The sequence below is a fragment of the Balaenoptera borealis genome (genome assembly GCF_965194805.1).
Source record: "Balaenoptera borealis genome assembly, chromosome: 3".
Lineage (NCBI taxonomy): Eukaryota > Metazoa > Chordata > Mammalia > Artiodactyla > Balaenopteridae > Balaenoptera > Balaenoptera borealis.
The window spans coordinates 145,882,812-145,910,165 of record NC_138866.1 but is presented as its reverse complement, the minus strand read 5'-3'; the positions used below and the strand labels follow the sequence as shown (position 1 = coordinate 145,910,165).

The following is a 27,354-nucleotide window of genomic DNA, read 5'->3' as shown; positions in this document are numbered from 1 at the left end:
TTGGGCCAGAAGCGCTTGGCCCTGGCCCTGGGCATTGCGTGTACCAGATGGATGACACTGGGGAGCCACTGCACCTCTTAGAACCTCAGTTTCCTCCTCTGTAAAATGGGGACAATAATCGCCACCCCACAGGATGGTTGTGAGTATTCATTGAGTCCTGTTCAGATGGGCGTAGTAGGGGCTTCCTCTTTCCTTCCCCCCACCCCACCATGCCCAGCACAGGGCCTGCATTGGGCTACGCCCTCCTCATGGTGTGGAGGCATGAATCACCGTGGGGCGTGGTCCCCAAGGGTGCAAGCTGGGACACAGCCACCCCGTGGCAGCGTCAGAGGGGCTCCTGCCCCATCCTTTTGAAGGACATCGTCTTCAAAGCCAGGGAGAGCTTGAGGAGGGACCCCATAACCCCCTCAGACCTTGGGAACCATCCATGTCTGAGACCAGGAAAGGGGTGGAGGAAGGGCATTTTCTAGGCTGTCAACCATTCATCAATAGAGGAGTGAATCAAGCTGCCTCCTCCCGACACTGATGGAATGTCCCCGCAGCATCGCCTGAGGGCTTGTTAGAAATACAGATCCTGGGGCCCCGCCCCAGACCCCAGGGTGGAACCCCTCGCTGTCAGTGATGAGGGAGAGGCCCTGAGGGGTGAAGAGCCTCTTCCTCCAAGGCCGTGGTGCCTGGGAGCTCTTCCTGCTTCACTCTCCATAGTCCTGCTGGGATGCCAGATACCTGCACCAGGAGTTCTGGGTGTCCACTTCTAGCATTTTTTATTTAGGAGGTTGGCCTAGAAGACCCCCAAGGTCCCTTTCAGCTCTGTCACTGTGCTCACAGGAGGGAGTTCCAGAGAGGGGAGGAGCAGCGGCCTGTCTCTGTCCCGGGGGTGGCTGAGCTCCTGGTGGTGCAGATACGCTGAGCCACTGATCCTAGAGGCAGGATGGAGCCCCAGAGCTGCTGTTCCCGCGGCCACAGCTAGCCCTGCGTTTTAGGATGTGCCTGGTGGGCTTGAGCTGAGAGGGGGTCCTAGCTACCTCCTTGCCAAATTCCTTAACCCCTATCCCCCTCCAAAACGCACACTCTTGGAAACTGTTGTGAGCTGCGGAGCAGTTAGCAGCCCATGATATGCCGGGCTGTATGTGAGGTGGACTTGCTGGGGATCCCTTTTCTACCCTGTGCATTGCAGACCCCACCTGCCTCTCCTGGGCCACTTCTTTATCAGGCAAACATTGGCTGAGAACACACTGTGGGGACATAAGAGTCACAGTCTCTGAGCCTCAAGAAGCAATAGGCTGGTGGGGAAGACAGACTGATAATCCAAGAAGAGATTTGCAATGTCATAGGCTGTCTGATGGACAGATATATGCCCAGGGCTCCAGATGGCCTCCCTGGAGATGCAGCTGGAGCAGTCAGCAGGGCCACTTCTGGCTTCTCTGCAAGCAGATGGGCTTAACTTTGAGGTCAGTACCACCCCCCCACTCCCCATTCCCCTGCCCCAGCTGACCCTGGTCTGGTGGAGACCCTCCAACCCCAGCCAGTTCCAGGTTCTGATTTGGGGTGTGGAGCCCAGGATCCGCTCTCGGTCCCTGAGCTGCCCTGTTGGCTGCCCCGCCTCCCAAGCCCTGAGCAGGCAGCTGCTGCGTTCGCTGGAAAGGCGCTCTGCTCTGGCGAACATGAGTGCTCTCACCTCCTCCCTCTGGACCTCACACAACCTGGCCTCTGAGGGACCCCTGGGGAAATGAGCGCAGAGGAGCCTGGCAGTTTAAAAGCCCTATAATTGCAGTGCTGGTTTCTAGCACCGCTCTGGGTTTCCTACGTTAAGGAAAGTTTACAAGGCCCCGGAAACAGCTCCGATGCCAGCAGGCTCTGGAGATGCAGGCTGGGGCAGCAGAGGGAGGGGGAGAATGTTTCTTGAAGGATCCCTGAGATTCTCCCATCCCTATGAGCCCCTGGGGCCTGGAAGGGAGGCCTCTGGGATACAGGGAGAGAAAGTTCCAGGGATGGGAAGTTTAAGGAGAATCGGGCAAAAGTTTTTCTGGGGCTCTGAGTTTTCTTAGTGCATTCAAAAATGTTTATTGAGTCCCTGCTTTACATGCCTGTTCTAGGCACTGAGATCCATCAGTGAGCAAAACAGATCAAGTCCTTCCTTGCCCTTAAAGCGCTCACACTCTACTTGGGAGATACAAAAGGAGCACGTGTGCAAATACAGATGTGGAATAATGTCAGGGAATGAGACGTGGGAGAAGAAAAATAAATCAAAGTCATGTGATAGAAAGGTTGGGGAAGACGATTTTAGACAGGGTAACCCAAGAAGAACTCTAAGGAGGTGACCTTTGCCCTGAGACTGGAGGGAGTGAAGCAGTGTAGGAGGTGAGTGGGGGAGCAGGTGGGAATGGGGTGAGGGGCAGAGGCCCGGGCTGGGAGTGTGCATGGTCTGTTCAAGGAACAGCATGGGGTGCAGTGAGGCTGGGGAGAGGGTGCGAAATGGGACCAGCGAGGGAGCTACTGCCAGATCCTAGAGGGACTCGTGGACGAGACTCTGGGTTCAGATGGAGGGATGTTGGTGGGTGTGGTGAAGGCAGTTGGAGCACCCGAGCATGGCTTCTGTTTCTATATGAAGCATGAGGTGAGAGTGGCAGATGAGAGTGAGGGGGGACTGGGGAGCGGGGGGTGGAGGAGGGCTATGGAGAGAAGAGGAGGTATTCAATCATCATCTCAGAGAATGAGAAAGAAATTTCTAGAAAAACCTGCTGGGATTGCTGGGCAGCACTCAGGGTGCTTTGCAGTTTGTGGTCTTGAATTTAACAACTCTTTGTGTGGTTTGCTCTGTTGAGTGGCTAAAATGGGCTGGCCGAGGGCTAGCCGGTAAGGAGGGAATAAATAGACACACTCCTGCCCTCAAGCAGTTTCACCTCTGCACGGGAATTAAGTCAATGTTACAAACAACTGCAAATCAGAACAATATGAAGCTGTGCACCTCTCAGAAAGGTGTGAGAGGCTCTGGAAAGAGCCTGATGGAGGAGAAAGACTTTGGGGGCAGATAGACGTGGGCTGGAACCCCAGCTTTCCCACTCCTGAGCTGGATACTCTAAGGCAAGTCACAAAAGCTCTCTGAATCTCAGATTTTCCAAATTTTAAAATGGGGATAATCCTACTAATTTAATAAGGCTGGAATGGTGATTAACTAAGGAAATATCAATAGATCTTGTGTGGAGTAGGAATTTAATGAATGGCGGCCATTGCTGTTTATTAGAACAGGGTCAGCAAATTATGACGCGTGGGCCAGTCCCATCCACCGATTGTTTTTGTACAGCCCATGAGCTAAGAATGATTTTCACATTTTAAACGGTTGGGGGAAAAAAAAAATCAAAAGAAGAATAATATTTCATGACACGTGAAAGTGATATGAAATTCAAATCTCGGTGTCCATAAATAAAGTTTTATTGGAACACAGCCATGCTCATTTGTTTATGTATTGTCTATGCTGCTTTTGCTCCACAACTGCAGAGTTGAGAAGTTGGTTGTGACAGAGACCATATCGCCTAGAAAGCCTAAAATATTTACTCCGTAGACCTTTACAGAAAAAGTTTGCCAACTTCCGATTTAGAGGAAGGAAGGAGAGATTGAACTGGGTACTCCGAAAGATGGCTTTCTGTCGTGACCCAGTTTCTCTCTTTCTAGCAGGAGCAGGACAGGTAGGAGGCTGGGCTCCATAGGAGTCCTCTCCAAACTAGGGCTGCGCGTTTTGGGGGTGGGGGAGTGTGTTCCTGGGCTTGGGCCCCTAAGCGTGTCTCCTGGCAAGCCAGATGCAGTGCCCTCTTTTCAAGACCCAAAGGAAGATAGAAAGAGCCAAAGAAACATTACAGGAAGAAGGCACGAGTCTGTGTGGATTGGGTCTGCAGGGGTGAGCGCAGCAGGGCCTTGGCTGTGCAGCAACCTTTCATTTTTCTCTTGCTAACAATTACGGCAGCTGATCCAACCTTTCTCACTGTCCTCAAGCCTCTGAGGCCACCCCTGTGCTCCACTCGGCAGAGGACCCCAACCCCAAGGTCGAGGAGACCAGACTACCTGCTGTGAAGTCCCTCTACATTCCTCCTCCCCACCCCAACTTCTCTGAATTCCCAGGGTTTCTTCCTGCTGCCCCCTAGGAAGAAGCGTCCCTATCCCTGTTCAGGCTAAGCCTTCCACCCATGCTTTGATCTCATCCCTCCTTGGCTCCCCTGGGCTCTTGCTCTGTTAATTATACATCTTTCTTGCATTCTTAGTCTTGTGTCCACTGGCACTTTTCCTTTCCTCCTCTTTTTGGGAAGGTGACTAATATTTAATGAGTTCCTATTATGTGCCAGCACTCTGCTAGGTGATTGTAGATGCTGTTTCATTTGATTCTGACAAAAGCCCTGAGGTAGTATATTAGTCAGGACTTTTAGTTGCCTGTGAAAGAAACCCAACTTAAACTAGCTTAGAGGAAATTTATTGGTTCATGTCATGGGAAGTTCAAGGACAAATTTTAGACATGATTAGATCCAGGTCCTTCAATAATGTCCTAAAGAATTTCTTTCTGTATTTCTCAGTTCTGTTTTCTTCTGTATTGGTTTCATTCTCAGACAGACATGCCTCATGTGGTGGCGAAGGTGGCCACCAGCAGCTTCTAGACTTTTACTCTACCTTTGTCGCAATTCCCAAGGAAAGAGAGTGTCAGCAAAAATCCCAGGGCTGACTATCATTGGCTTGGCCTGGGCCACAGAGCCTTTCCTGAACCAATCACTGTGGCCAAGCGATTGCTGTCCTCTCACTGGTCAACCCAGGGCTATCTGCCCACTTGTGGTGGGGGCATCAGCCCCATCTAAACCACATGGACTAGGAGTAAGAAAGGTGTGGTTTCCCCAAAGGAAAATCATGGTGTTGACATTGGAAGATGGGAGAATGGTTGCTGGGTAGGCAAAAATGACAGTTGTCCATCAGAGATAGATATTACAACCCTCATGTTATAGTTGAAGGAATTGAGCCTAATAGAGGTTAAATGGCTGGTACCAGGTTGTACAGCTGAAACTCAGTAGAGGTGCAATTTCACCCAAGTTGGGCTCACTCTATATTCTGCCTTGATTCCTAGGATTGCCATGGGAATGCAGGAAACTTCAGCTTGCTCAGGGAGTAGAAGGGAACAGGAGTGGAAATGATAAGAAAGAAAATATGGTCTTCTGGAATAACCAATGAGAAAAAAAGCTGCTGGCTGGGTAAACCTCGGGTGGATGCAGGTGGCTGGGCAGAGGTATTGGGAATCAAGGGGTCTCTACAGGAGACATCTCCATTGGAGAGACCTGGTCTCTATCTCTTCCGAATAACCCTACTTGTCTGTTTGTCCAAGGCCTTTCCAATCAACCTTGATGTTTGGCAAATGCTATTGTATTTTACTGAACACAACTGGGCTCAGAGGGCATTGCTGTGAACACACACAGCCCTGGTGTTTCACAGAGTGACATCAGAGAGGAGGGGAGTCCTGTGACCCCAGGAATGAATCCCCACATTGGGATGAGCTGGACATATACCACCCAACCAGATATTTCCGGTCTGTATCCACCTGGAACTTTTCAAGGGAGAGGAACCCTTTGAGCAAGACCATGAAAGACAGGAGAATTTGCCTGGAGGAAGCAGTTTTCTGCTGGTCTAGGGTGGGACTGTTTTCTAGAAAATTTGGGGCCAGTTCTGTTCATGTACACATATGGAAAGAGGAGAAACACACACTCACACACACACACACAAACACACTCTTTTTCTTTCGGATCACTGTATCTGTGGCCTCCAGACTGTGATGGGGAAATAAAGTCTGATCAAGGCTCTAAGTAGGGGGTGCTGGGAGTTAGGGAGGCCTGGGGGACACAGGGCACCAGGAGGGACAGCTGAGGGAGGATGGGAGTGTGGACCCAGAAAGGAAAGAATTAGGACCACATATGTGGTCCTGGGTTCTGCTATTGATTCTCCCAAGAGGCAGAGATGGTGACAGAACCCGGCATCGGACCCTAAAGAAAGACATGAGTTGAGTTGGAGGACAGCTGCAGACTGTTGTGTGAGAGCCTTGCCTTTCCCCCGTATCCCTAGCCCCACCCACGCCCCCTGTGCTTCAATCTGAGCTGCTGGAGGCTGAGGCGAAGTGGGTGGAACATTTCTAAGCATAGAATGTCTTGGACGTGGAACCCATGGGAACCTCAGAGGCAAACTCATCCTCACCTAGTGAAAAATGCCCTCGATTGGGCATTGTTAGATGCTTCATCATCAGAAAAGCTCCTCCTTATGTCACACCCAAATCTGCCTCCCAGTAACTCCCAAAGAATGGTCCCACTTGTGGACAGTTGACATCATGCTGGACAAATCCAAGTCCCTTTCCAAGTTAGAACTGGCCCGAGAGTGTCAGTGACGTCATGTGGTCCAGGCAGCTCCGCTCCCCTCGCGTGCACGGGCTTAGCATGTGTCGGGGTGGCGACGTGTACGGTTGTGCGTTCAGGCAACCCGACTGGTGAGTAAATGAAGGGCTATATTTATCTCCACCTCCCAGGCCCAGGAGCTCCCACTCTGTGCCAGAGAAGGGAAAAACAAGCATGTGGGGAGATGCCTCACATTATTGTGACAAGTAATTAGGGGATGTAAAATGTTCATAAATTACTTTATTAGACAAATGCTGCTTATAAGCCCCACACCACAAACATTCCTGGGGAGTTGCCTCTGGTCCCGGGACTCTGCTGCTGAAGGAATCTCGGCTCTCCTGGCCCTCCACATGGTGGGCTGTGTGCAGGGAAAGGTCTGGATTTGGTATCTCTGCTCCGCCCCTCCTAAAGGCATGATCTTAGGCACATCAGCTTATCCGGTTAGACTGCAGTTTCTGTGTCTGTAGGTGGGAGTAATGCTCTTCGCTCTCTGCTCCAGGAGGTGTCTCCAGCAGACCCTACCACCGCCAGAGCTGGGGGTAGGGTGATAGTAGAAGAGAAGTGGTGATAAGAGATCCCAGGTATCAGGGCCTGCCTGCGGGGGCGGGGACAGTTGAAGAGGTGTTTCCAGTGGGAAAAGAATATTAATTGAGCATCTACTATTGCCGGGGACTGGAACAGGCCTAAGGAACATTGCTGAACAAGATTCTTCCTCAATTTGCTCGTCATCCACAGAGAAGACAGGGAATCCTAGGACAAGAGCTGTTTGAAATGAAAATCGTAGCAGCCTAGATCTGGGGTCAGCAAGCTTTTCTGCTAAGTCAAGGGCCACGAGAGTAAATGTTTTAGACTTTGCAGGCCAGGCAGTCTCTTGCCACCATTCAGCTGTGCCCTTGTCACGCAAAAGCAGCCTGAGACAATACATAAACGAACGTGCGTGCCTGGATTCTGATGAAACTATTTATGGACACTGAAATTTGAATTTCACAACATTTTTACGTGTCCTGACATATTCTTCTTCTTTCGATTTTAAAAAAAACACTTAAAAATGTAAAACCATTTTCGGCTCATGGTCCGTAGAAAGGCAGGTGGTTGGCTGGATTTGGGTCATAGTTTGCAGACTCCTGGCATAGAGGAAAAAGCAATGGAGTCCATTAGGGGTACCAGGGAAGGCTTTGCTGGGTCTGAGATTCTCAGTAGGTGACGGTTTCACTGGGACCGTATGCTGGGGAGGGGAGAGGTGGGCCTTCTACGCAGAGGCAAGTGCTGTTACGTGAGCAAGGAGGCAGGAGCAGGGGAGCAGGGGTGCCTGCCGGACAGTGGGGAGTTTGGAGTGATTGGACTACAGGTGCGAGGTGGGGAAGTGAGCGGGTAAGACTGGAGAGAAGGTTGGGGTGGGATTGGGAAGCCCTTATAAGCCATGAAGAGGAGTTGAGCTGATCCTGAGGGCCATGGAGCTCTAGTGGAGATTTCTTGACTTTGTAGGAAAGCCCCCCCAGCCCCCATCATGGCAGGAGGGCCGGGAAGGGGTTGTCTCAGTAGATTGTGAGAGGGGTGATGAGAGCCTGAACGGAGTCAGTAACAGCAGGGACAGGAGCAAGAAGCCAGACTGGAGAGGAGAATCCATAGGTGGAAACAGCCCAGATATGGGGACAGGGAGGAGAGGAGGTCATCTCTGAGGTCGCATTCCCAATGGAGTGCCATTTGTGAACAAGCACCCCATTATGTGCCCTCCCCCTGATGGCTAATAGGTATCTAATGGTGCCTCAGAGGAGGGGCAGGGAGGGGCCTCCCACTCGTGTTCCAGGTTCTGCACCAGGAGCTTTATCGACATTATGTCATTCAATCCCACCACTGTCCTGAAAAGGGAGTTTATGGTCTCACTTTACTGATAAGAAAACCAAGGCCTGGAAAGGTTAAGCAGTTTGCCCCAGGCTACATAGCTGGTGAGTGAAAAAGGGGAGCTCGGATCTTGGGTTAATTACTCTATATGCCAACATCTTTCAACCTGGACACCCTGCCGGGGGCAGTTTGGGAGCATGAGGCACCCAAAACCTGAAAGGACATTTTTATGGGCACCTGGTCACACTGGAGGCTGTGGAGGAGAGCACAGCAGAGCAGGGGGAGGTGGCAGGGGTTGAGGTGACAGAAGTCAGGCAAGTAGCTCCTCTGCTGGGCGTCTACATTTAATTCCAGAGCAAGGAATCAAGGGGGTGGTTGAGAGAGACCTCGGATAAGCTGCTGAGCCTCTGGCTGCGGTCTTCCTTTTGTGAAGCCTGGTGAGGGGATACTGAAGGGACCGCAGGGGTGGTTCCAATCACCCTGCATACAAAGCTGTCCTCCCAGAAAAGGCACCTCCCCAACCCCTGCCAGGGCACCATCCCCAAACCCTTAATTCCATTCCATCCCTCTACTGCTCAAAAGCGCCCAACTTTCGGTGGGTTCCATGGTCCGAAGGGCACATCTGGCTCCCCAGCCTGGCAGGGAAGGCCTGGCCTCCACAGGGCTCCAGTCTTCTCATTCAGGTCCAGTTCTTACTGTTCCCAACAGAACCTCTGCTGCACTGGCCCCCAGCAAGACACCGTGGCCCCTCTGCTGAGACCACCCCATCCCTCTATAGATCTGGGAGATGCTTTCCTCAAGGTGCAGCTGGGCGCCCACCTCCCTTGCAGTCTTCCCTGACCAGCCGGCCCTCCCCTGGCGCCGTGATGATGTGATGTCCCCGTTACCCTCAGGAAGTGGTGCTGAGGGCTGGCCAAGTTCTTGTTCTGGGTAAAAGAGGAAACACAGGGCTTCAAAGAGAAGCCGAGGGTGATGAGTCCCTGAGCAGAAGACCCTGGTTAGAGGAGAAGGCCAAAGGGGGAGGCAGAGATCATGGGAGCCATCAATTAACCACAGGATCCTGAGGGGGGAGGTGAGTGTGTTGGGGCAACGTCCAAATTACAGGCAAGGGTCATCATGGGGCTCCCCTAGTTACCCTGCTCCCCAAAGGACTATCATGGGCTCTGCTGTGAAAACACCTATTATGGGATGTGGTCGAGGCCATGGTTATGGGGTGGGACTGGAAAGGCTTTGTATCTTAGGGAGAGGGCCTCGTAGGGAATAAAGCTTCCTGGATAAACCTTAAAACATATCAATTTCCATGTTATTTCAGTGGCCGCAGGAAGCTCCACAACCTGGAGGAGGTGGGTTACACTTATACTTAACACTTATACTAATCACAAGGCTGTGACCCTGAATAGCTGTTCAACATTCGCAAGGTGCTTTCATATGCACTAGATCATCCCACCTTCATGACAATCTGATGGGTGTTTTCATCCCCGTTTTACAGACGAGGCTCAAGATTAAATGTGACTTGCTAGGCTCTTCCTCATGGCTGCCAGGCTGGTCTTCAAGGTCACGGGGAAGCCCCCTGTGAGTTCTCTCTCCTAGCAGGAGGGCACAGTGTTTGCTAAGTGTTAACCAGGAGCGTGTGAATTAGCTTTTTAGAAGCTTCTCACGCAGCTAGTAAGTGATGAGCTTGGGAGTCAAGTCTAGTTCTATGCTCCTCCCAACACCTTGTGTTGTTACTTAACTGCATGTGTGTGCACCTGTGGCCTCGGTGAAATTATACACTCCTTGAGGGTAGCTATTCTGTTTCCTGTTCTGTGTAAGCCCCCTTTTGCACCGGGCACTAGTACATAGTAAGCACTCAGCCAACCTTTGGCTGATCATCTCTTCCCTCCTACCCCAAATTTGACAGGTCTGCCCCTGAGTCATTCTGCTTAGGAAGGAGAGATGGAATACTGTCAGTTTCTCTGGGATCCCCTTCCCTTTGGGAGTTTCTCTGGAGAGTTCCCAGAGCTGACCTTGGGAACAGAGATCCAATTCTTGCCATTTGGAGAATTGTATCCTGATTACATTCATTCCCACGACACATCTTCTCATGGTCTTGGACAATTTAGAGTTTTGCTTGGTGGGAAGGCAGGGGAGAGAAGGTGGCCTCTCTCCATCACTTAGGGCTGCAGATTCTCAGATGCCAATTTCTCGTCTTTGGCCCAGTCCAACTGTTCACTGTGGGACACTTAAGCTCTCAGGCCCACTTTGGGGCTCAGGAAGAGCTGGTCCTCCTTCCCCATCCATCTCTGCTTTATCTTTCTTTCATCTAATGGTTTGGCACCTTGGCAGGAAGGGTGCTACTGGGAGCTGGGGAGACCCCCTCTTCCAAGTTCTCTCTCTTAGCAGGAGGGCACTGTGTTTGCTAATAGGTGTTAAATGGGAGCATCAAATTTTAATCAGCTCCTTAATGGAGTCTGGGGACCTGGGGGAGTTCTCGAGTCCTGCATTATGCTGCTTGCTGGAGCCAAGTTGGATGCAGTGAGTGGGAAGGTGGGACGGGAAGCTGCCGTCAGCCAGAGCTACTGGAAAATGAGATGGTGCCGGCTACTTTCATTCAGGGTGGCCCAGCTCAAGTGGCCACCATGGCTGCTCTTGGTGACCCATCCATTGCTGACTTCCTCTTGGTGGGAAGCAGGTCTAACAGCAAATGTAAAAATGGGAGAACATTGGCATCGGAAGACCCTGGTTCATATTCTAGGATTTTCAAGTTGAATGAATTACTGTGGATGAGTTCCTTGGTGTGGTAGCCAGTTCATTTTAATTAGGGCCCCCAAATCGGGCCTCCCTGCATCCCTTTTGCGACGGGATGTTGCCACTCGTAGCACTGAGAGGCAGAGTTTCTTCATCCCCATCACACTGGGTTGGTCTATGACTTTCTTTGACCAATAGAGTATGGTGGGAGTGTCATAGGTGGGTTCTGGAGCCTAGGCCTTAAGAGTCCTTATCGCTTTTGCTTTCCACTCTCTTGGAATGCTGTCCTGAGACCACCATGAAAGGAAGCCTGTCTAACCTAGTAGAGGGTGAGAACCCATGTGGAGGAGAACCAGGGTGCTCCCATCCATAGCCAGCACATGTGAGTGAGGCGACCTTCCAGCTCCAGGTGAGCTGTACGCTGACTGCAACCGTATGAGGGATCCCAGGTAAGACGTGCAGAAGGACCACCTAGATTGAAAACACATATTGTGAGAAATAAGAAAATCATCATTGTTTCAGGGCACTGAGTTTTCGGGTGCTTTGTACTGATTAATAGATAACTGAAATGCTTGGCTTCTCTGAGCCTTGGATTCTCAGATGTAGCCCAGGACCTCCGATGAGCGCCTTGTCCCTGGAAGGGCCCCCATGACAGGTGCCTGAGACTGTGCCTGGGACATAGTAGGTCTGCAGGGAGAGAGAAGCACTGTCAATGAGACTGGGGGAGAGAAGGGCCTTGGCCGCCACAGCAAGGAGATGTGACAGTGGTGGTGGTGGTGGGATGAGGGAGAGGGATGACATGTAAGACGTTTCTGAGACAAAACGGGATTTGATGAATGACTACATGAACAAGGAGGGTGAGTCAGAGATGCCATGGAGGTTGCCAGCCCGGGGAAGTGAGTAAACAGTGCTGCTAAGGAAGGTGGGAGGAGGGCAGGTCTGAGATGGAGATGAACGGGTGTGAGAAGGAGACAGTGGACACAGTTGGCCATGTGGGTCTGAGCTCAGGAGAGAGGCCAGGGCTGGGTGGAGGTGTGGGACTCATCGGGGTGCAGGGGGCCATTGAAACCTGGTGGAAGGCTGTCTCAGTCTGTTTGTGCTGCTATAACAAAACACCGCAGACTAGGTGGCTTGTGAAAAACAGAAATTTCTATCTTTGACTTCTTAATTGACATCAGACTCCTTCTAAGCACTTCACAAATATCATCTATCTCAACCTTGTAACGACCCTACTATCCCCGTTTTACAGACAAGGAATCAGAGGCACAAGAGTTACTTGGTGCACAGTGCACATCTAGTAAGTTCCAGAGGCCAATGTGGCAGTCTAGTTTAGAGCCCACACTCTTAACCAGTGCCCTCTAAGCCAACTCCCCGGCATGATGCACATAGTAGGCGCTCATGAAATACATGTGCATTGAATTAAATCCATCAGATCGCTATTTCCAAGAAAGCCAAAGATTGTAAATTCGTAGGAACACAAATCCCTTTAAATGTCACTTTTAGAATCTCAGATACTAGGAAGAAAACGAAATAGGAGGGTGGGTGGGTCTTCAGGAGGGATTTTGCTCTTCCATTTTTGCAGCTAGTGTGGTTTGCTGCCCTCTCACCCTGCCCCTGCCCCACAAACCTTCCTCCCAGTCTTGCCCTCTTGGGAAAGGGAAGAGTTGGAGCACCCACCAGCCATCGTGGCAGACAGGGGTGGGGTAGAGCAACGATCAGTGTTTCAGTGTTCTCCATGCTGCTGGAGCCTGTGAGGCGAAGGCCAGATGAGCTGGAGCTGAACGCAATTTTTGTCAGAGTTCCCTTCCCATCTGTGAATGCAAATCCTGAATTACAGGCCATCCGGATGACAAGCTGACATTTTAGCTCCAAACATTCTCCTATAATTAGTAGAATCTAATGCAATACAGGGAATGGCTCCATTTTACACACACGTTATCGTAATGCCTTTAAATAAGATAATTGATTATGCCTCTGCATAAGAAAGTGAAATATTCGGTGTAATTAAAACCAGCATTCCAATCCTGGCTGCCTGACAGGTGATCCACGTGTCACTTTATAAACCCTTAAAGTACTGCTCACACCCACATTCAAAGTTTGTTGTAGAAAAAACTTTGGAGAATTTTTTTTTCTCATGGTTTCCAGCTTTGGGTCTGGAAATCTGAGTGGGGGTGGCTACTGATTTTGGCGGGATTTCTGTATTCCTCCTCAGCTCCCTGACACTATCACAAACTCTGTCTCACGTTTCACTAATAGGTCTTCTTTTTATAGATGAGGAAATTGAGGCACAGGGAAATGACAGCCATTCTGTGACAGCCAGGCTTGGAACTCAGTTGTTTGTCTCACAGCCCTTGCAATTAGATTTGAATTCAAGTTCTTTTGCTAAAAGTGGGAAAAGTGTGGTTTTGTTGACAGAATGTAGGGCTGGAATCAGGAAATCTGGATTCTTCTTGGCTTTGCAATCAGTTAACTTCTCTGAGCTTTAGTTTCTCCACTTACTTCATTGATTGGCTAGGGAGAAAATTAGATCAGATCAGTAAAGTGAGAAATTTTAATATAATAGCAATCTAGTAGGTAGACTCCTGGGTTGTCTGGGGTGGAGATGGGGAGGTTACTTGTTTGAGTAAAGAAAAGTCAGGTACGGCTGTGGAAATCTCAGTGGCCTGGAGGTCTAGGGAGTCCCCAGTACTGCCCCATTACTCTTGACCCAGCCTCCATCTTCTGGAGGTTGAGTGGTGGGGAGGAGATGGGACATCAGTAGGAAAGCTAGGTGAAAATTGTGTGGGCAGCTCTTTACCTTGTTGGTACTTGGAGATGACATAGATATCTCAAGTGGTGTTGACCCACATTAGAGCCCTGCATTAGTCCCACCCTGTCAGTAAATTTCCGAAAGAGTTAGTCTGTGGCATGCTTTTGTGGGGCAGCTGATGGGTATTGGGTGAGTGCTCTGGAGACAGGAAAGCAAGCTACTCCCATTGGTTTCTCTTAAGGGGGCAAACTAATTACTTCATCTTTATTCTCATGAACCCCATAGCCTCATCCCAATAGCATTACTAATAAAAGCCTAGCTTCCTACAGAGATGTCAAGACTATTATCAATACATTTGTTCAGGAAAAACTCTTCCCAGTGTTGTCCTGTTCACACTTGCATTAGTTTCCTATTGCTGCTTTAAAAAATTACTATACACTTAGTAGCTTGAAATAACACAAATGTATCATCTTATAGTTCTAGAGATCAGAAGTCTGAAGTCGATCTCACTGAGCTAAAATCAAAGTGTTGGCAATGCCGTGTTCCTTCTGGAGGTTCTAGGGGAACACCTGTTGCCTTGCCTTTTCCTGCCTCTAGAGGCTGCCTGCATTCCTTGGCTCATGGTCTCTTCCTCCACCTTCAAAGCCAGCAATGTATGTTGAGCCTTTCTTACTGTGCCTCATCTCTGATTCTGATTCTTTAGCCCCTTTCTTCCCCACTTGTCACCCTTGTGACTACGCTGAACCTACCAGGATAATCCAGGAAAATCTCCCCATCTCGAGATCCATAACTCAATCACATCTGCAAAGTCCATTTTGTCATATAAAGTAACACAGTCACAGGTTCCAGGGACTAGGATTTGGGCATCTTTTGCAGGGGTTGGGGAGCGGGTTGTTATTCTGCCTACCACTATGCTCTAGCCCCAGGGATAATTGTATTAGTTACCTATTGCTTCTTAACAAATTACCTCCAAATTTCATGGCTTAAACAATGACCATTTACTGTTTCACCATTTCTGTTTGTAAGAAATTCTGTTGGTAAGAAAAACTAATACAAGTGTGAACAGGACAACACTGGGAAGAGTTTTTCCTGAACAAATGTATTGATAATAGTCTTGACATCTTTGTAGGAAGCTAGGCTTTTATTAGTAATGCTTTTTGGACACCCCCCTGGCTGGGGGTCTCTCACAAGGCTGTATTCAAGGTTGGCTGGAGCTGTAGTCATCTCAAGGCTTGATGAGGGAGGATTCACTTCCAAGTTCACTCACATGGTTATTGGTAGGCTGTTGGCTAGAGACATCAGTTCTTTGCCACATAGGCCTCTCCGTAGGGCAGCTCACAATATAGCGGCTGAATCCCTTCAGAGTGAGCGAGTGTGAGAGCAGAAGAGGGTGTCCAGGATGGAAGCCACAGTCTTTTCATAACCCAGTATTGGAAGTGACATCCCATCACTTCTGCCACATTCTTTTTTGTTAGAAATGAGTCAATAAATCCAGCCCACACTCAAAGAGAGTGACTTACACAGGGTATAACCAGGAAGTGAGGATCAAACTCCGGGCCATCTTAGAGGCTGCATCCTCCAGCAATGGGGAAGCTGATCCCTAAGGATCAGAGATGAGGCCTCCAAGATTTAAGACAAGGGAAATCAGACTTTAGAGGCCCTATCCCAATGCAGAGGAGAGTGAGATATTGGGGGGGGGAGGCGTGTGGGTAGGTGGGTGGTTATAGAACTTTCTTCCATCTAGGTCAGTGGTTCTCTAACTTAGGAGATATATTAGAATTATCTGGAAAGCAAGATAAAATGCCAAAGCCTGGACTCCAAACCTATAGGTTCTTATTTAGTTGGATTGGGGTAGAATCCATGCAGGTGCATGTTTTTCAGAACTCTCAAAGTAATTCTGATTTGCATCAAAGTTTGAGAAATATTGATCTAAAGAGTTTGCTGGTGTCTAAAAGAAAGGATTTGGAGATACCACGGAACTCTCTGAAGTCTGGATCTTCCAAATGATGATAACGATGATGATGATGACAATAATAAGAATTATTATTTACGTGAGTACTTAATACTTGGCAGGCACTATCTCCTGGGTCTCAGTTTCCTCATCTACAAAACGGAGAGAACATCAATCCAACAGGGAGATAGTGAAGCCTAAATGATTTAAGTCTGTATGCACTTGGTAAATGCTGGATTTACACCAGCGCCTCCTGTCTTGGACATCCCTGTGCTCCTTTTGGGGAGCCGAGATACCACACCCATCCCACCACCCTAGCACATTGGAACTGCTGGACAAGGGTGAGTGAACTCAGAGGAACCTACAAAGGACATTGTGTAGTGACCACAGGTCTGATGGGCTGCCCAAGAGGCCATTATGCAGGCTTGGGCTGGGGTGAGGCTGGCTGTGCGGTGTACCCAGGGCTTCCATTAAAAGGCTTGGACCAGCAGCTAAGCCTAAGAGCAGTGACCAGGCTATTTTTACCTCCAGGTGACAGAGCTGGATCTACTCCTCTTCTTAGAGGAGCAGTCTATGCTGGACATGGCTGTACCTCTGAGGCCCCAGTCCACTTCTCATCACTGATGAGTGAACTCCGTTGACAGTTATTCCCAGCTTTTCCAGACCTCTTAGGTTTCTTCAGAATTACCTGGTAGTCTGGCCTGGATTAAGGGGGATGTAATTCTTTGTGGGCAGGACTTTTGGCCTCCCCTGCTTAAGCTGTCACTTGGTTCAAGTACAGGTATGCCCTAAATAGGAAAGTAGGAAGGGCTGGTGACCTTCACATAGCCCTAAATAGGGAAGTAGAAAGGGCTGGTGACCTAAGCCAGGTTTTGTTCTTCCGCTACTAGGGAAACCGAGGCAGAGTACAGGGCCTTATCTGCTTACAGTTAGTGTGAGTTTTGGCTATATTTGGAAAGTTCCAGCCTCCTGGAAGTTTCAACACATGAAGATACTCATGAACTGACTGTTCTGTGTGTTCTTTTCTGCCAGAAGCTGAGCTCCTGGGGACTGATGAGAAGGATAAAAGAAGTTATGTAGTTCTAGTTTCAAAGGGCCTAAGTTCAAGACTCAAACTAGTTTTGCAATATTGAACTTAGCTTCAAAAAGAATGTCCTTTAAATGCTTGTTTTGCCACTATCTTGCTGTGTTACTTAAGGCAAGTAAGTTCACTTAACCTATTTCAGTATTGGCTTTCTTATCTGTGACATGCTTGTATCAGTCAGCATAGGCTCATGCTGCAGTAGCAAACAACCCTCAAACCTAAGTTGCTTAATACAGCAAAGATTTATTTCTTACTCACTTTTTGTGTCCATCTTGGGTCTACTGAGGGCTCTGCTACATGCTGTCTTTATTTTAGGACAGAGATGGACAAAAATAGTTACCATCAGAAACATTGCTGATTTCTGTGGTACCGGGACAGGGAGAGCGGGCGCAAATGATGGTACTTCCACCTGGAAGTAACACACATTATTCTGCTCATTTTTCATTAGTCAGAGCAAGTCACATAGTCATCTCTAACTGCAAAGGTGCAGGGAAGTGCAATCTTACCATGTGCCCAGAAAGGGGGAGATCTGGAAAGGTTTGGTGAACAGCACTACTGGCTGTCCCAATGAGTATTGTTATGTCAACTTTCCCTCCAGGTTATTGAAAGCATTAAATGAGATAATAGAGGGAAAATCACTTGCAAATAGTAGACACAAGTGAGATGTTGTTCAAGTAGCATTTGGTGTCAGCTGTTGTGTGACAAACACTATATGCTAGATATTTTGTAACAGCAGCAACCCCCAGATAGAACTCTGGAAGGCAGTGGCTCCCCTGGCTTTGCTCCCTCTTGGCACTGGAGTCCTGACTGTAATCGTCAGGCAAGGCGCACTAGCCCAGGTATGTGTGTGGAATGAGAGCTCTTCTTCAACTGGAGACTTCTGGATGTTGTCCAAAGTATTTCCTGGGAAGGGCTCACTCTTGTGACAGCTGACCAGTGATCTCCACAAGCAGAGACAACGTGGGTTGTCCTGATGTCGGCCTCTGCGTCCTCTTCACTAAGGAGCAGGTCAGGTCTCTTAGCTCAGTGGATTTGAGACTGGTCGTGGTCTGATGTGGATTTTGGTCCAAGTGCCCCTCTGTATTCTGGGGTCCACTCTGTGCTGAGATGCCTGCTTCTTGCTTTGAGGCCCTTGGAGTGGGAAGTCTTTGGTAATCTAGGGAGGTCCTGTGATATTGCAGTTCCCTGTCCCCATCAGTGGCTTTTCTGGCAGGAAGAAAAAGCCCGTTGAGATCAGCAGTGTTGTGTTGGTGGCTGCACTCCATGCTGTCTGACCATTGGAATTTTGGATGTTAAGCAGCTCCCTTTTTTTAAAAAAAATTTATTTATTTAATTTATTTATTTATGGCTGTGTTGGGTCTTCGTTTCTGTGCGAGGGCTTTCTCTAGTTGCGGCAAGCGTGGGCCACTCTTCATCGCGATGCGCGGGCCTCTGACTATCGCGGCCTCTCTTGTTGCGGAGCACAGGCTCCAGACGCGCAGACTCAATAATTGTGGCTCACGGGCCTAGTTGCTCTGCGGCATGTGGGATCTTTCCAGACCAGGGCTCGAACCCCTGTCACCTGCATTGGCAGGCAGATTCTCAACCACTGCGTCACCAGGGAAGCTCCACAGCTCCCTTTTTTTTTGATGGGAAGAATCTTTACTTGAAATTTAAACTAAAAAGAGATCCCTATGTCCTTAGCATTTTGTGTGGGCCAATAGATACACCCCCGGCAACAGTAGCTCAGAACTTAGTCACTCCTGTGCTCAATATACACTTGCAAATGCATTCTCTTGTTATAATTCCACAGGATTATTCTACTAATAATTTTATTAGTAGTAATAAATTATTAATTTATTAGCAATAAATACTAATAATATTATTCTACTAATAGTCCTGTGAAATAGCTAACATTCTTATCCCCAACTTACAGATGAGGAGACTGAGGCTCATGTAGCTTATCTGCCTTGTCCAAGGTCCCACAGGTAGCAAGTGGCCTGCATTTAAAGACAGGTCCTCAGACTCCAAGCCCATTGTCCATTTCACTCTACAGCTCTCCTTCATAGTGTTGTTTGCCTTTTTTTTTTTTTTTTTTTTTTTTGATGATAGAAGATCCTGACTAACCATCCACGTTTTAGAGCTAAAGGGGATTTTAGAGGTGATCTGGCCCAACACCCTTGTTTTATGGAGGAAGCTCCAGGCTCACAGATGGTTGTCTGATGGCTCACATTGAGCTGTCACATTGAGTGTCTCACTCCTTTGCTTTTTCTACTGTATCCTAACCACGATGATAGTTTTTTTTTTTTTTTGCTTTATTTCTGTCCATTCCCTGTCCCCCTTCTACAGCATCTCATCCTCATTTTGTAACACCACCTTCTAGAAGCCTCCCCTGATCATCTTTCTTCCCCCAGGTTAGGTTTGGTGCCTACTCAATGCAATGTAATAGTCCCTATAGCCTTCCAGATTATAGGATATACCCACTGAGTTGTAATCGTCAGTTTACTGATGGATAACGGTGGACCTCCCCCTCCACCCATCACCCTGGGGACAGAAATTATGTTTGTTTTGCTTGCCACTGTATACTTGAGGCTGGCACTTTGTTGGTGCTCAGAAAATGTCCATAGATGGAAGGAAAGGAGAAAAGGAAGGAAGAAAGGAAGGAAGGAAGGGAGGGAGGACAGCTGACCAGGTGTGACTTTCTGTGTGGGCCCTCTCTTGCAGGGTTGGGGGGTGCCTCCTGAGGGGCTCTTCCTATTGGGGTCTCCCAAGGGTCAAGGAGCAGGAAAGCCTCTCTGCTGCCTTTGTGGGGCCTGCCCCCTGCCTCTGAGTTGTTCTTATTCTTACTAGCAGCCCTTGGAAAGGGAACTGAGCTGAGCGGGGGGGAGAGCAAGAGAGATTGAGGGGGAGAGAGTAGAGGAGGGTGCGCTGCTCCAAGACAGGAGAAGAGCACTTAAAAAATGTCACTTAGAATCCCTGAAAGAATAGGCTGTAAAAACAACCACACACTCTCTGCTAGGTGACGCAAGTCAAAGAGAAATGCGATGCAATTAGTCACTGGTTCTGAGTAGGAGGCGGGGAGGGGCAGGGAGGCAGAACAGGAGAATGGTGAAGGGCTGGGGGGCGGTGGCAGCCTCCCTCACAAACTTTGCATCATCTGCTCAGAGACAGCCTCCGTAGCCCTGGGGAGATGTTATTTCTTTTCTTTCAGCCCTCTGTGCTGGCCAGAGCCCCTCCTCGCTTCTCCTCTTTCTCTCCCAAGAGGTGGCATCTTCTCCCTTTGCCAACACAGTCTTAGGTCTAGAACTGGGGAGCCCACAGTTTCTTGAGGGAAGGAGGAGGCTGGGAGACCGGGGTTCATGGGATTGTAAGGGGGGGAAACCTTTGACCTTGGGCCCACCCTGTGGACCTCAGCTCCCCACTTTCCTGCCCTCTTTGGTCCAGAGTGAAATGTTTTTCCTGTTCAGGACTTCAAAAGGGGTAATTTGTTCACCCCATTACGTACCAAACAGTTACTAAGCAGTCACTATGTGCCAGACCCTGCCCTCATGGAGCTCACAGTTTAAGTCGAAGAGATGGACAAGGCATTAGGCAAATAGGATGCTGAGTGAGGGGAAATATGCTGGTGGTTTCCCATTTTACCCATCCAAGAAGTAGCCTAGCTGCTGCACATGGGTCTGAAGGAAGGATCCAAAAGATCCTTTCTCACAAGGCCCTCCTTGTTTTCCTGGGTAAGGAAGCAGTCAATGATGATTAGAAGTTCTGGGTATTACATGAACCTCACACTGCATGGACTTTTGGGTTCCCTGGCAAGAGAGGTAGATTCAGGAAAGAAGTGTCCTAAGGGTACTTTTAGGCACAGGGGTCATCCTATCTTTTAACCACGGCTATTCACAGCAGCATCAGCACCCCCTGGGAACTTATTAGAAATACAAATCCATGGGCCCCACCCAAACTTGATGAATCACACTCTCAGGGAGTGGGGGCCAGAAATCAGTGTTTTAACAAGACTCCAGGTGATTTCATTGTGCATGGAAATTTGAGATGCACTGTCTAAAGGACTAGCTGAAATTGACTCAAATCCCCCACTCCTCTGTCTTTGGGAAGGTGAGGCCAATCTAGCTCCTTCCCTTGGTTTTTGTAAATTTCAAAAGCTTTCCTAGTCAACAATGGCTCTGACTTCAGGGGCGCGGGTGGGGGGGAGGGTGGGGAAGGGCGGGGGAGGTTGATAATTCTTGTTATGTATTTAGTGCCATGGACCTTTATCTTCACCTGGGTTACAACTCTGATAAGGGACACAAGCTTTTCCTTTTCTTTTTTTAAAAAATAAATTTATTTATTTATTTTTGGCTGCATTGGGTCTTCATTGCTGTGCGCAGGCTTTCTCTAGTTGCGGTGAGCAGAGGCTACCCTTCATTGCGGTGCGCGTGCTTCTCATTATGGTCGCTTCTCTTGTTGCAGAGCACGGGCTCTAGGCACGTGGGCTTCAGTAGTTGTGGCACGCAGGCTCAGTAGTTGTGGCTCGTGGGCTCTAGAGCTCAGGCTCAGTAGTTGTGGCGCATGGGCTTAGTTGCTCCGTGGCATGTGGGATCTTCCCAGACCAGGGCACGAACCAGTGTCCCCTGCATTGGCAGGCGGATTCTTAACCACTGCACCATCAGGGAAGTCCCACAAGCTTTTCTTGATCAGCCTTTTTGCACCTTCACACCTCCCAAATACAGTTCACATGAGGTAGTTGTGCATAATAGATTTTTCCTTGTGATTTGAAGGCACATTGTGGAAAGGAACATCCCAGCACTTCAGCCAAATAATTTAAAGTCGAATATTTCCCTTCCCTGTCCCTCAGCCATTTTTTTTTTCCTGGCCGCACTGCACGGCCTGCGGGATATTATTTCCCCAACCAGGGATTGAACCCACGCTCCTGCAGTGGAAATGCGGCAGAGTCTTAACCACTGAATCGCCAGGGAAGTCCCCCCTCAGCCATTTCTTACAACGCAAGACTCCAGTGATGTTCCTAGGCCTTCTCTCTCCTCCGTTCTTTTTCTCTTCTCTACATGTAAGTTTCTATGCATTTAACTTGCCAAAGAGCTTAACTTTCTCCTTGTTTCCTTCCAATGCAGTTCTCCAGGATCCCACCTTGCACCACCTAAGAAACTCTGATGATATTTTCACAAACAAAGATAGTTCCTTCCCTAGGAGGTTCTCTGGTGCCGTCTGGTAAAATAGTAATTTTCTTTATCCCCCTACATTAGCAATCAAACTTCTTATTTAATCCTAAGGGTGCTCCCACAACCATGGCCTTGGTAACTTCCTACTCCTTTAGGCTGAAGGGTTGTGGTCTGCCCTTCCCACACCAGCATTCTCTCAACCTGGGGTGCTTTCCCTTGGCCATATTACTGACTTGGTTCTCAAGTGGATGCTTCACCCATTAAACAAATTTCTTAACGGTCTTTCCTTCCCTAGCTTGTCCTCTTTTATTGTTTTTCTCCCAAAGACCTTTGTTCATTCAGCAAACTCTTCTTAAAATTCTTCTCAATCCCTCAACCCCTCAATCCTTAAATGCTGCCTCCTTCCCCTACCAGCTCTGACCATTCCCTTATTGCTGGAAGGAAGAATGTCCCTGACCCCAGCCAGGCCATGAGCACTGCCTCAGTGGTGGCTTCTTATGCCCCTCAAACTTGTACCCATTTTACCTCTTCCAAACTATTGATTCAGTTGATTCAGCTGATGTTATTTAAGCTTTCAGGGTAATAAATGAAGGTAAACCATGTCACGGCCTCATACCCACTCCAGAATAAGCTTTAATTAGAAAGGAGGACAGGTACTTCACCAGAAAGGAGACTCTACCTTCCATGAATATGTAGAAGCTCATTAAACTTCTGTGCACAGATGGATGTCAAAGACTTTTTCCATCCTCACCTTCTTGACCTGTCCATCATCTACAAGACTGTCAACCTCACTCTCTCCTTTCATTCTCTCTTCAGGCTGGTCCTGATGTTGGGTCCTTCCGAGGATCTTCTCCTACTATTTTGAGCATCCCTTTGACTGTTCTTGTCTTGTAAGATGGGCACCTTTACTCCTCTCCCGGCTTCTCTTGCCAGGAGTAAGACCAAATATTGGGAATCAGCTAAGCATAATGAGGAACGTGGAGGGCTGAGCCCTGGCCACACTGCAAATCATCTGGGAAAAAAAAGCACTGGGGTGTTTCCCAGGACAGGTCCTTTGGGGCACATCAATGAGTAGACAGAGATGAGACTGGGTTTTTCTGCATGAACAAGCAAGACTCCTCCCTATGACCTACCTCTTCTTGGTCTGGAGACGCCACATCCTTGAAGTGAAATCAACAATCCTTTCCTTAGATCACATCCTTTCCTGATGTGAAGACCAAGAGAGCCTGATCATTTGTAATCACCTCTTTCCAGTTGATAACAGACATTGGAACCTTAACCTGGAGGATCTGCAGATCCATGATGACGAGGAAAAGCATTTCCCTGGGAAACATCTGCCAAGTAAGTCTTTCCTCCAGGGTAGTTGTCAATGATAAGCCTCCTTATCACTCACCCAGGCACAAAGCCCAGCAAACTGGGCAGGGGTACCAACTGGGAAAGCCAAAGTCATCCAGTCTCCTCCTCACAATTGTAGTGATTGCACATCTAGCCACCGTGGGAGCATTTTTCTCTGCCCCTTGTGCCTCTGCTGCCCGTACCCTCTCATCCATGGGGCTGAACCCTGCGGTAGATTTTCTATCAGTGCAGGGGCACAGATCCTTCTTTTCTTGGAAGGCCTTAAGGAGTTGAATATGAGGGTGGGAAGAGGGAAGCCAGAAACTCACAGATGCAATGGAACCAGATCTCACTGTCCAGAGACCACTATGCTAGTAGCAGCAGCTGAGATGCTTTCCCTCTGGGATGGAATCTTGGGCTAACATGAATCTAGATAAAAGAATAAGTCAGGCTCTGCTCCATGACCTCTGGGACACATGATCCAAGACTTAGACCTGAGGTGTGGAGGCCAAGAATGGAAAAAAGGGAGCAGACTTTTTCTCTACATTATAGGAAAGCTTAGATTGTAGGGAACCCAAGGACTGGAATGGTGTTGCATCTCTCTCTGTGGCCCCAGAACTCCTGTGGTGCCCAGCACTTAGCAGACCATTCAGTAAATGTTGAATGGATAAAAGAAGTGGCTTGACTTCAGAGGAGTGTCAGGGAGGAGCTGATGTAGGTAACTGCAGCTCAATCGGCAGGGACTTCCGTTCTTCCTATGTTCCAGCTGTGAGGCCTGATTGAGTCCCGTCACCTCCCAGAGTCCCCAGCTTCCACATCAGCAAAATGGTAAGTGTTATTGACTTCATGGGCTTGCTGTGAAGGTTCAGTGAGGTGGCAAGTGTGCAATGGGGGGAGCACATCAAAACCACCCCCATCAAAGAGCAGCATGACAGAGTAAAAAAAGCCCTGGATTTGGAACAGTCTGTAGGTCCAAATTCCAATTTTTTCACTGCCCTTCCAAGCTATGTGATCTTAGGCAAGTTGCTTTATATCTCTGAGCCTCGGTTTTCTCATCTGATAAGAGTATCCATTTGTATTTGTTTTCTATTGCTGCTGCAACAAATCATCACAATCTTAGCGGCTTAAAACAACAGAAATTTATTATCTTACATTTTTGGAGGTCAGAAGGCCAAAATGGGTCTCAACTAGATTAAAATCCAAGTGTTAGCAGGGTTGGGTTCCTTTCTGGAGGTTCTATGGGAGAATCTGCTTCCCTGCCTTTTCCTTACCCCCATTCTGTGGCTTGTGGCCCCTTCCATCCTCAAAGTCAGCACCGGCTGGTTGAGTCTTTCTCACATGGCGTCTCTCTGATACCCACTCTTCTTCCTCTCTCCAGATAATCCAGAATAATTTCCCTATTTTAAGTTCAGCTGATTGGTAACCTTAATTCAATCTGCAACCTGAATTCCCCCTTGCATGTAACATAATATATTCAGAGGTTCTGGGGATCAGGATGGAAACATCTTTAGGGTCCATTATTCCACCTGCCACACCTCAGAGTGTTCTTATGAAGATTAAAAAAGACAATACATGTAACCTAGGCCTGTGCTGACTTGTGATAAGAGTTTAGCAAATTGTGGCAGCTATCACCATCATCATCACCACCATACCATCATCATCATCATCATTATCACCATCATCACCACCACCATCACCATCATCACCACAACCACCACCACCATCATCATCATCATCACCACCACCACCATCATCATTACCACCATCATCACCACCAACACCATCACCATCATCACCACAACCACCACCACCATCATCATCATCACCATCATCACCACCACCACCACCATCATCATCACCATCACCATCACCATCATCATTGCCACCACCACCACCATTATCATCATCACCATCATCATTATTCTATAGTCATCTTAGTCCCCATTCCCTCCTTTGCTCTGCAGAAGGAAAGCTTGCCCCTCTGTGAAGACCACCAGGTGTGCTGGGGCAGATGAAGGCTCACAGAGCTCCCTGCATGTCTCGCCCTTGACTTCCTGGCTTACCAAACCTCCAGCCCCAGCTCTCCCTCTTCCACAGGAGCTGCCCTGATCCTTGGGCCCTCACACAGGGGCCCAGGGACAGCTTCTGCTTCTAGACACCACGTCCTGGACGAGGGGGAAACCAGCTTTGTCTTTCCCCCCAGCCCCACCGAGCTCTGTCCGCAGTCCTGGTTGGAGAAATGCTCCTGGACACACAGAGCAGTTGTGAGAACACATTTCTCTGGAAGTTCACAGCTCCCCTGGGCTCTTCCTGAGCACGAGGGGCTGTGCACAAAACCCCAATGCCAGTTAAAGATGAGTTAACAAAACAGCTTCTTATGTAATCTGCCTGATAATAATGGAACATGATATTCATTCGGGGAGGGGAGGGGATGTCCCTTGCTCTCCTCCAGCTGTGGGGAGGAGCTCTGTGGACTCCAGGGTACCGGTACAGCGAGGTGAAAGAACTTTGTTGAGAGAACGTGATTTGTGTACTCCAGCGTTGGTGGGTATAGGGGTTGGGTCTGACTCTTGCGAAAAGCATCTAAAGGCTGGGACTGGCTGGAAATGCCTGTCCTGTCAGAACACAGAGAAAGAGTGGGGTGGGAGGGGCTTACCCTTCCCAATTCCAGTGAACTTTTTCTGAGTCTTATGAGGGTGATGGGATAGGAGCCATTTGGAAAGGACTCCATGCAAGATGACTCCGCCAACAAAAAGAGGTTGTGTGGTTGTGCCCCTGGATGTGGGCTCTGGAAGGGGTGGCGAGGCAGTCACCAGAGAGCACTTCCCTTGCATAAGGACGCCACGCCGAGAGAGAGGCTCCCAAAGGGGGAGGGTGGGGCCCTCAAAACCCCTACTGACTCCTACAGCTCAACAGCAAAAAACCAGGCAACCCGATTGAAAAACGGGCAAAGCACTTGAAGAGACATTTCTCCAAAGAAGACATACAAATGGCCAACAGATATATGAAAAGATGCTTAACATTACTAATCATGCAACTCAAAATTACAGTGAATTATTACCTCATACCAGTTAAGATGGCTATTATCGGAAAACAAAAAATAACAAGTGTTGGCCAGGATGTGGAGAAATGGAACTCTCATACGTTGTTGATGGAGTGTAATATGGTGCAGCTGCTATGAAAAACAGTATGAAAGTCCCTCAGAAAATAAAAAATAGAATTACCATCTGATCCAGCAATTCCACTTCTGGGTATACAACCAAAAGAATTGAAATCAAGGTCTCAAAGAGATTATCTGCATTCCCATGTTCATTCCAACATTATTCACAATAGCCAAGATGTGAAAACAACCTAAATGTCAATTGATGGATGAATGGATAAAGAAAATGTGGTATATACATGTAATAGAATATTATTCAGCCTTAGAAAGGAAGGAAATCCTACCATTTGCAGCAACATGGATGAACCTGGAGGACATTATGCTAAGTGAAGTAAGCCAGGAATCTATAATAGTTAAACTTACAGAAACAGAGAGTAGAACAGTGGTTGCCGGGGGTTGGGGGGAGAGGAAGATGGGAGTTTCTGTTCAGTGGGTATAAAAGTTTTAGTTATATAAGCTGAATAAGTTCTAGAGACCTGTTGTATACAACATCATGCGTATGGTTAACAATACTTAACGTGCATTTACAAATGTGTTAAGGATAGGTCTCATGCTAAGTGTTCTTACCGATAATAATTTTTTTAAAAAGCCATCAGTGGCAGATGACATCAGTGGCAGACCACAACAGAACCAATCCAATGAGAACTTCTCTGACCCTTATTTCCCCTCCCTCCCTAGCCCTCTATCCTGTTCCTAGAGGCACTAGAAGCAGCTGCGTGGAGGGGGCAGAGAACGAGACAAGAAGAATGGAGGAACCCACTATGTCTTCCGGGCTCCGGGCAGGGGGAATGGAACCATTTAGATCAGATGAGACCAAAGATTTTCTATTAGACTCTTCCAGCCTTTCACTACATGTAAAAACTGTTAATACCTGAAAATAGCCGGAAAACACAGGCGATCTGCTCAATGTACCACGGGCAGAGAAAGGAGGTCAGACAGCGTGTAGAAT

The 27,354-nt window shown here is 48.4% G+C and overlaps 1 protein-coding gene across 1 annotated transcript in view; it reads left to right on the top strand.

The window, feature by feature from the left end:
- Positions 1–27,354, top strand: part of LOC309625794 (uncharacterized protein) — a 146,139-nt gene that overhangs the window by 63,582 nt on the left and 55,203 nt on the right. Inside the window, exon 3 of the mRNA XM_082385832.1 lies at positions 23,165–23,251. Coding sequence (XP_082241958.1) covers positions 23,210–23,251 — 42 coding nt within the window. The 5' untranslated portion in view covers positions 23,165–23,209. The remainder of the gene's footprint in view (positions 1–23,164; positions 23,252–27,354) is intronic.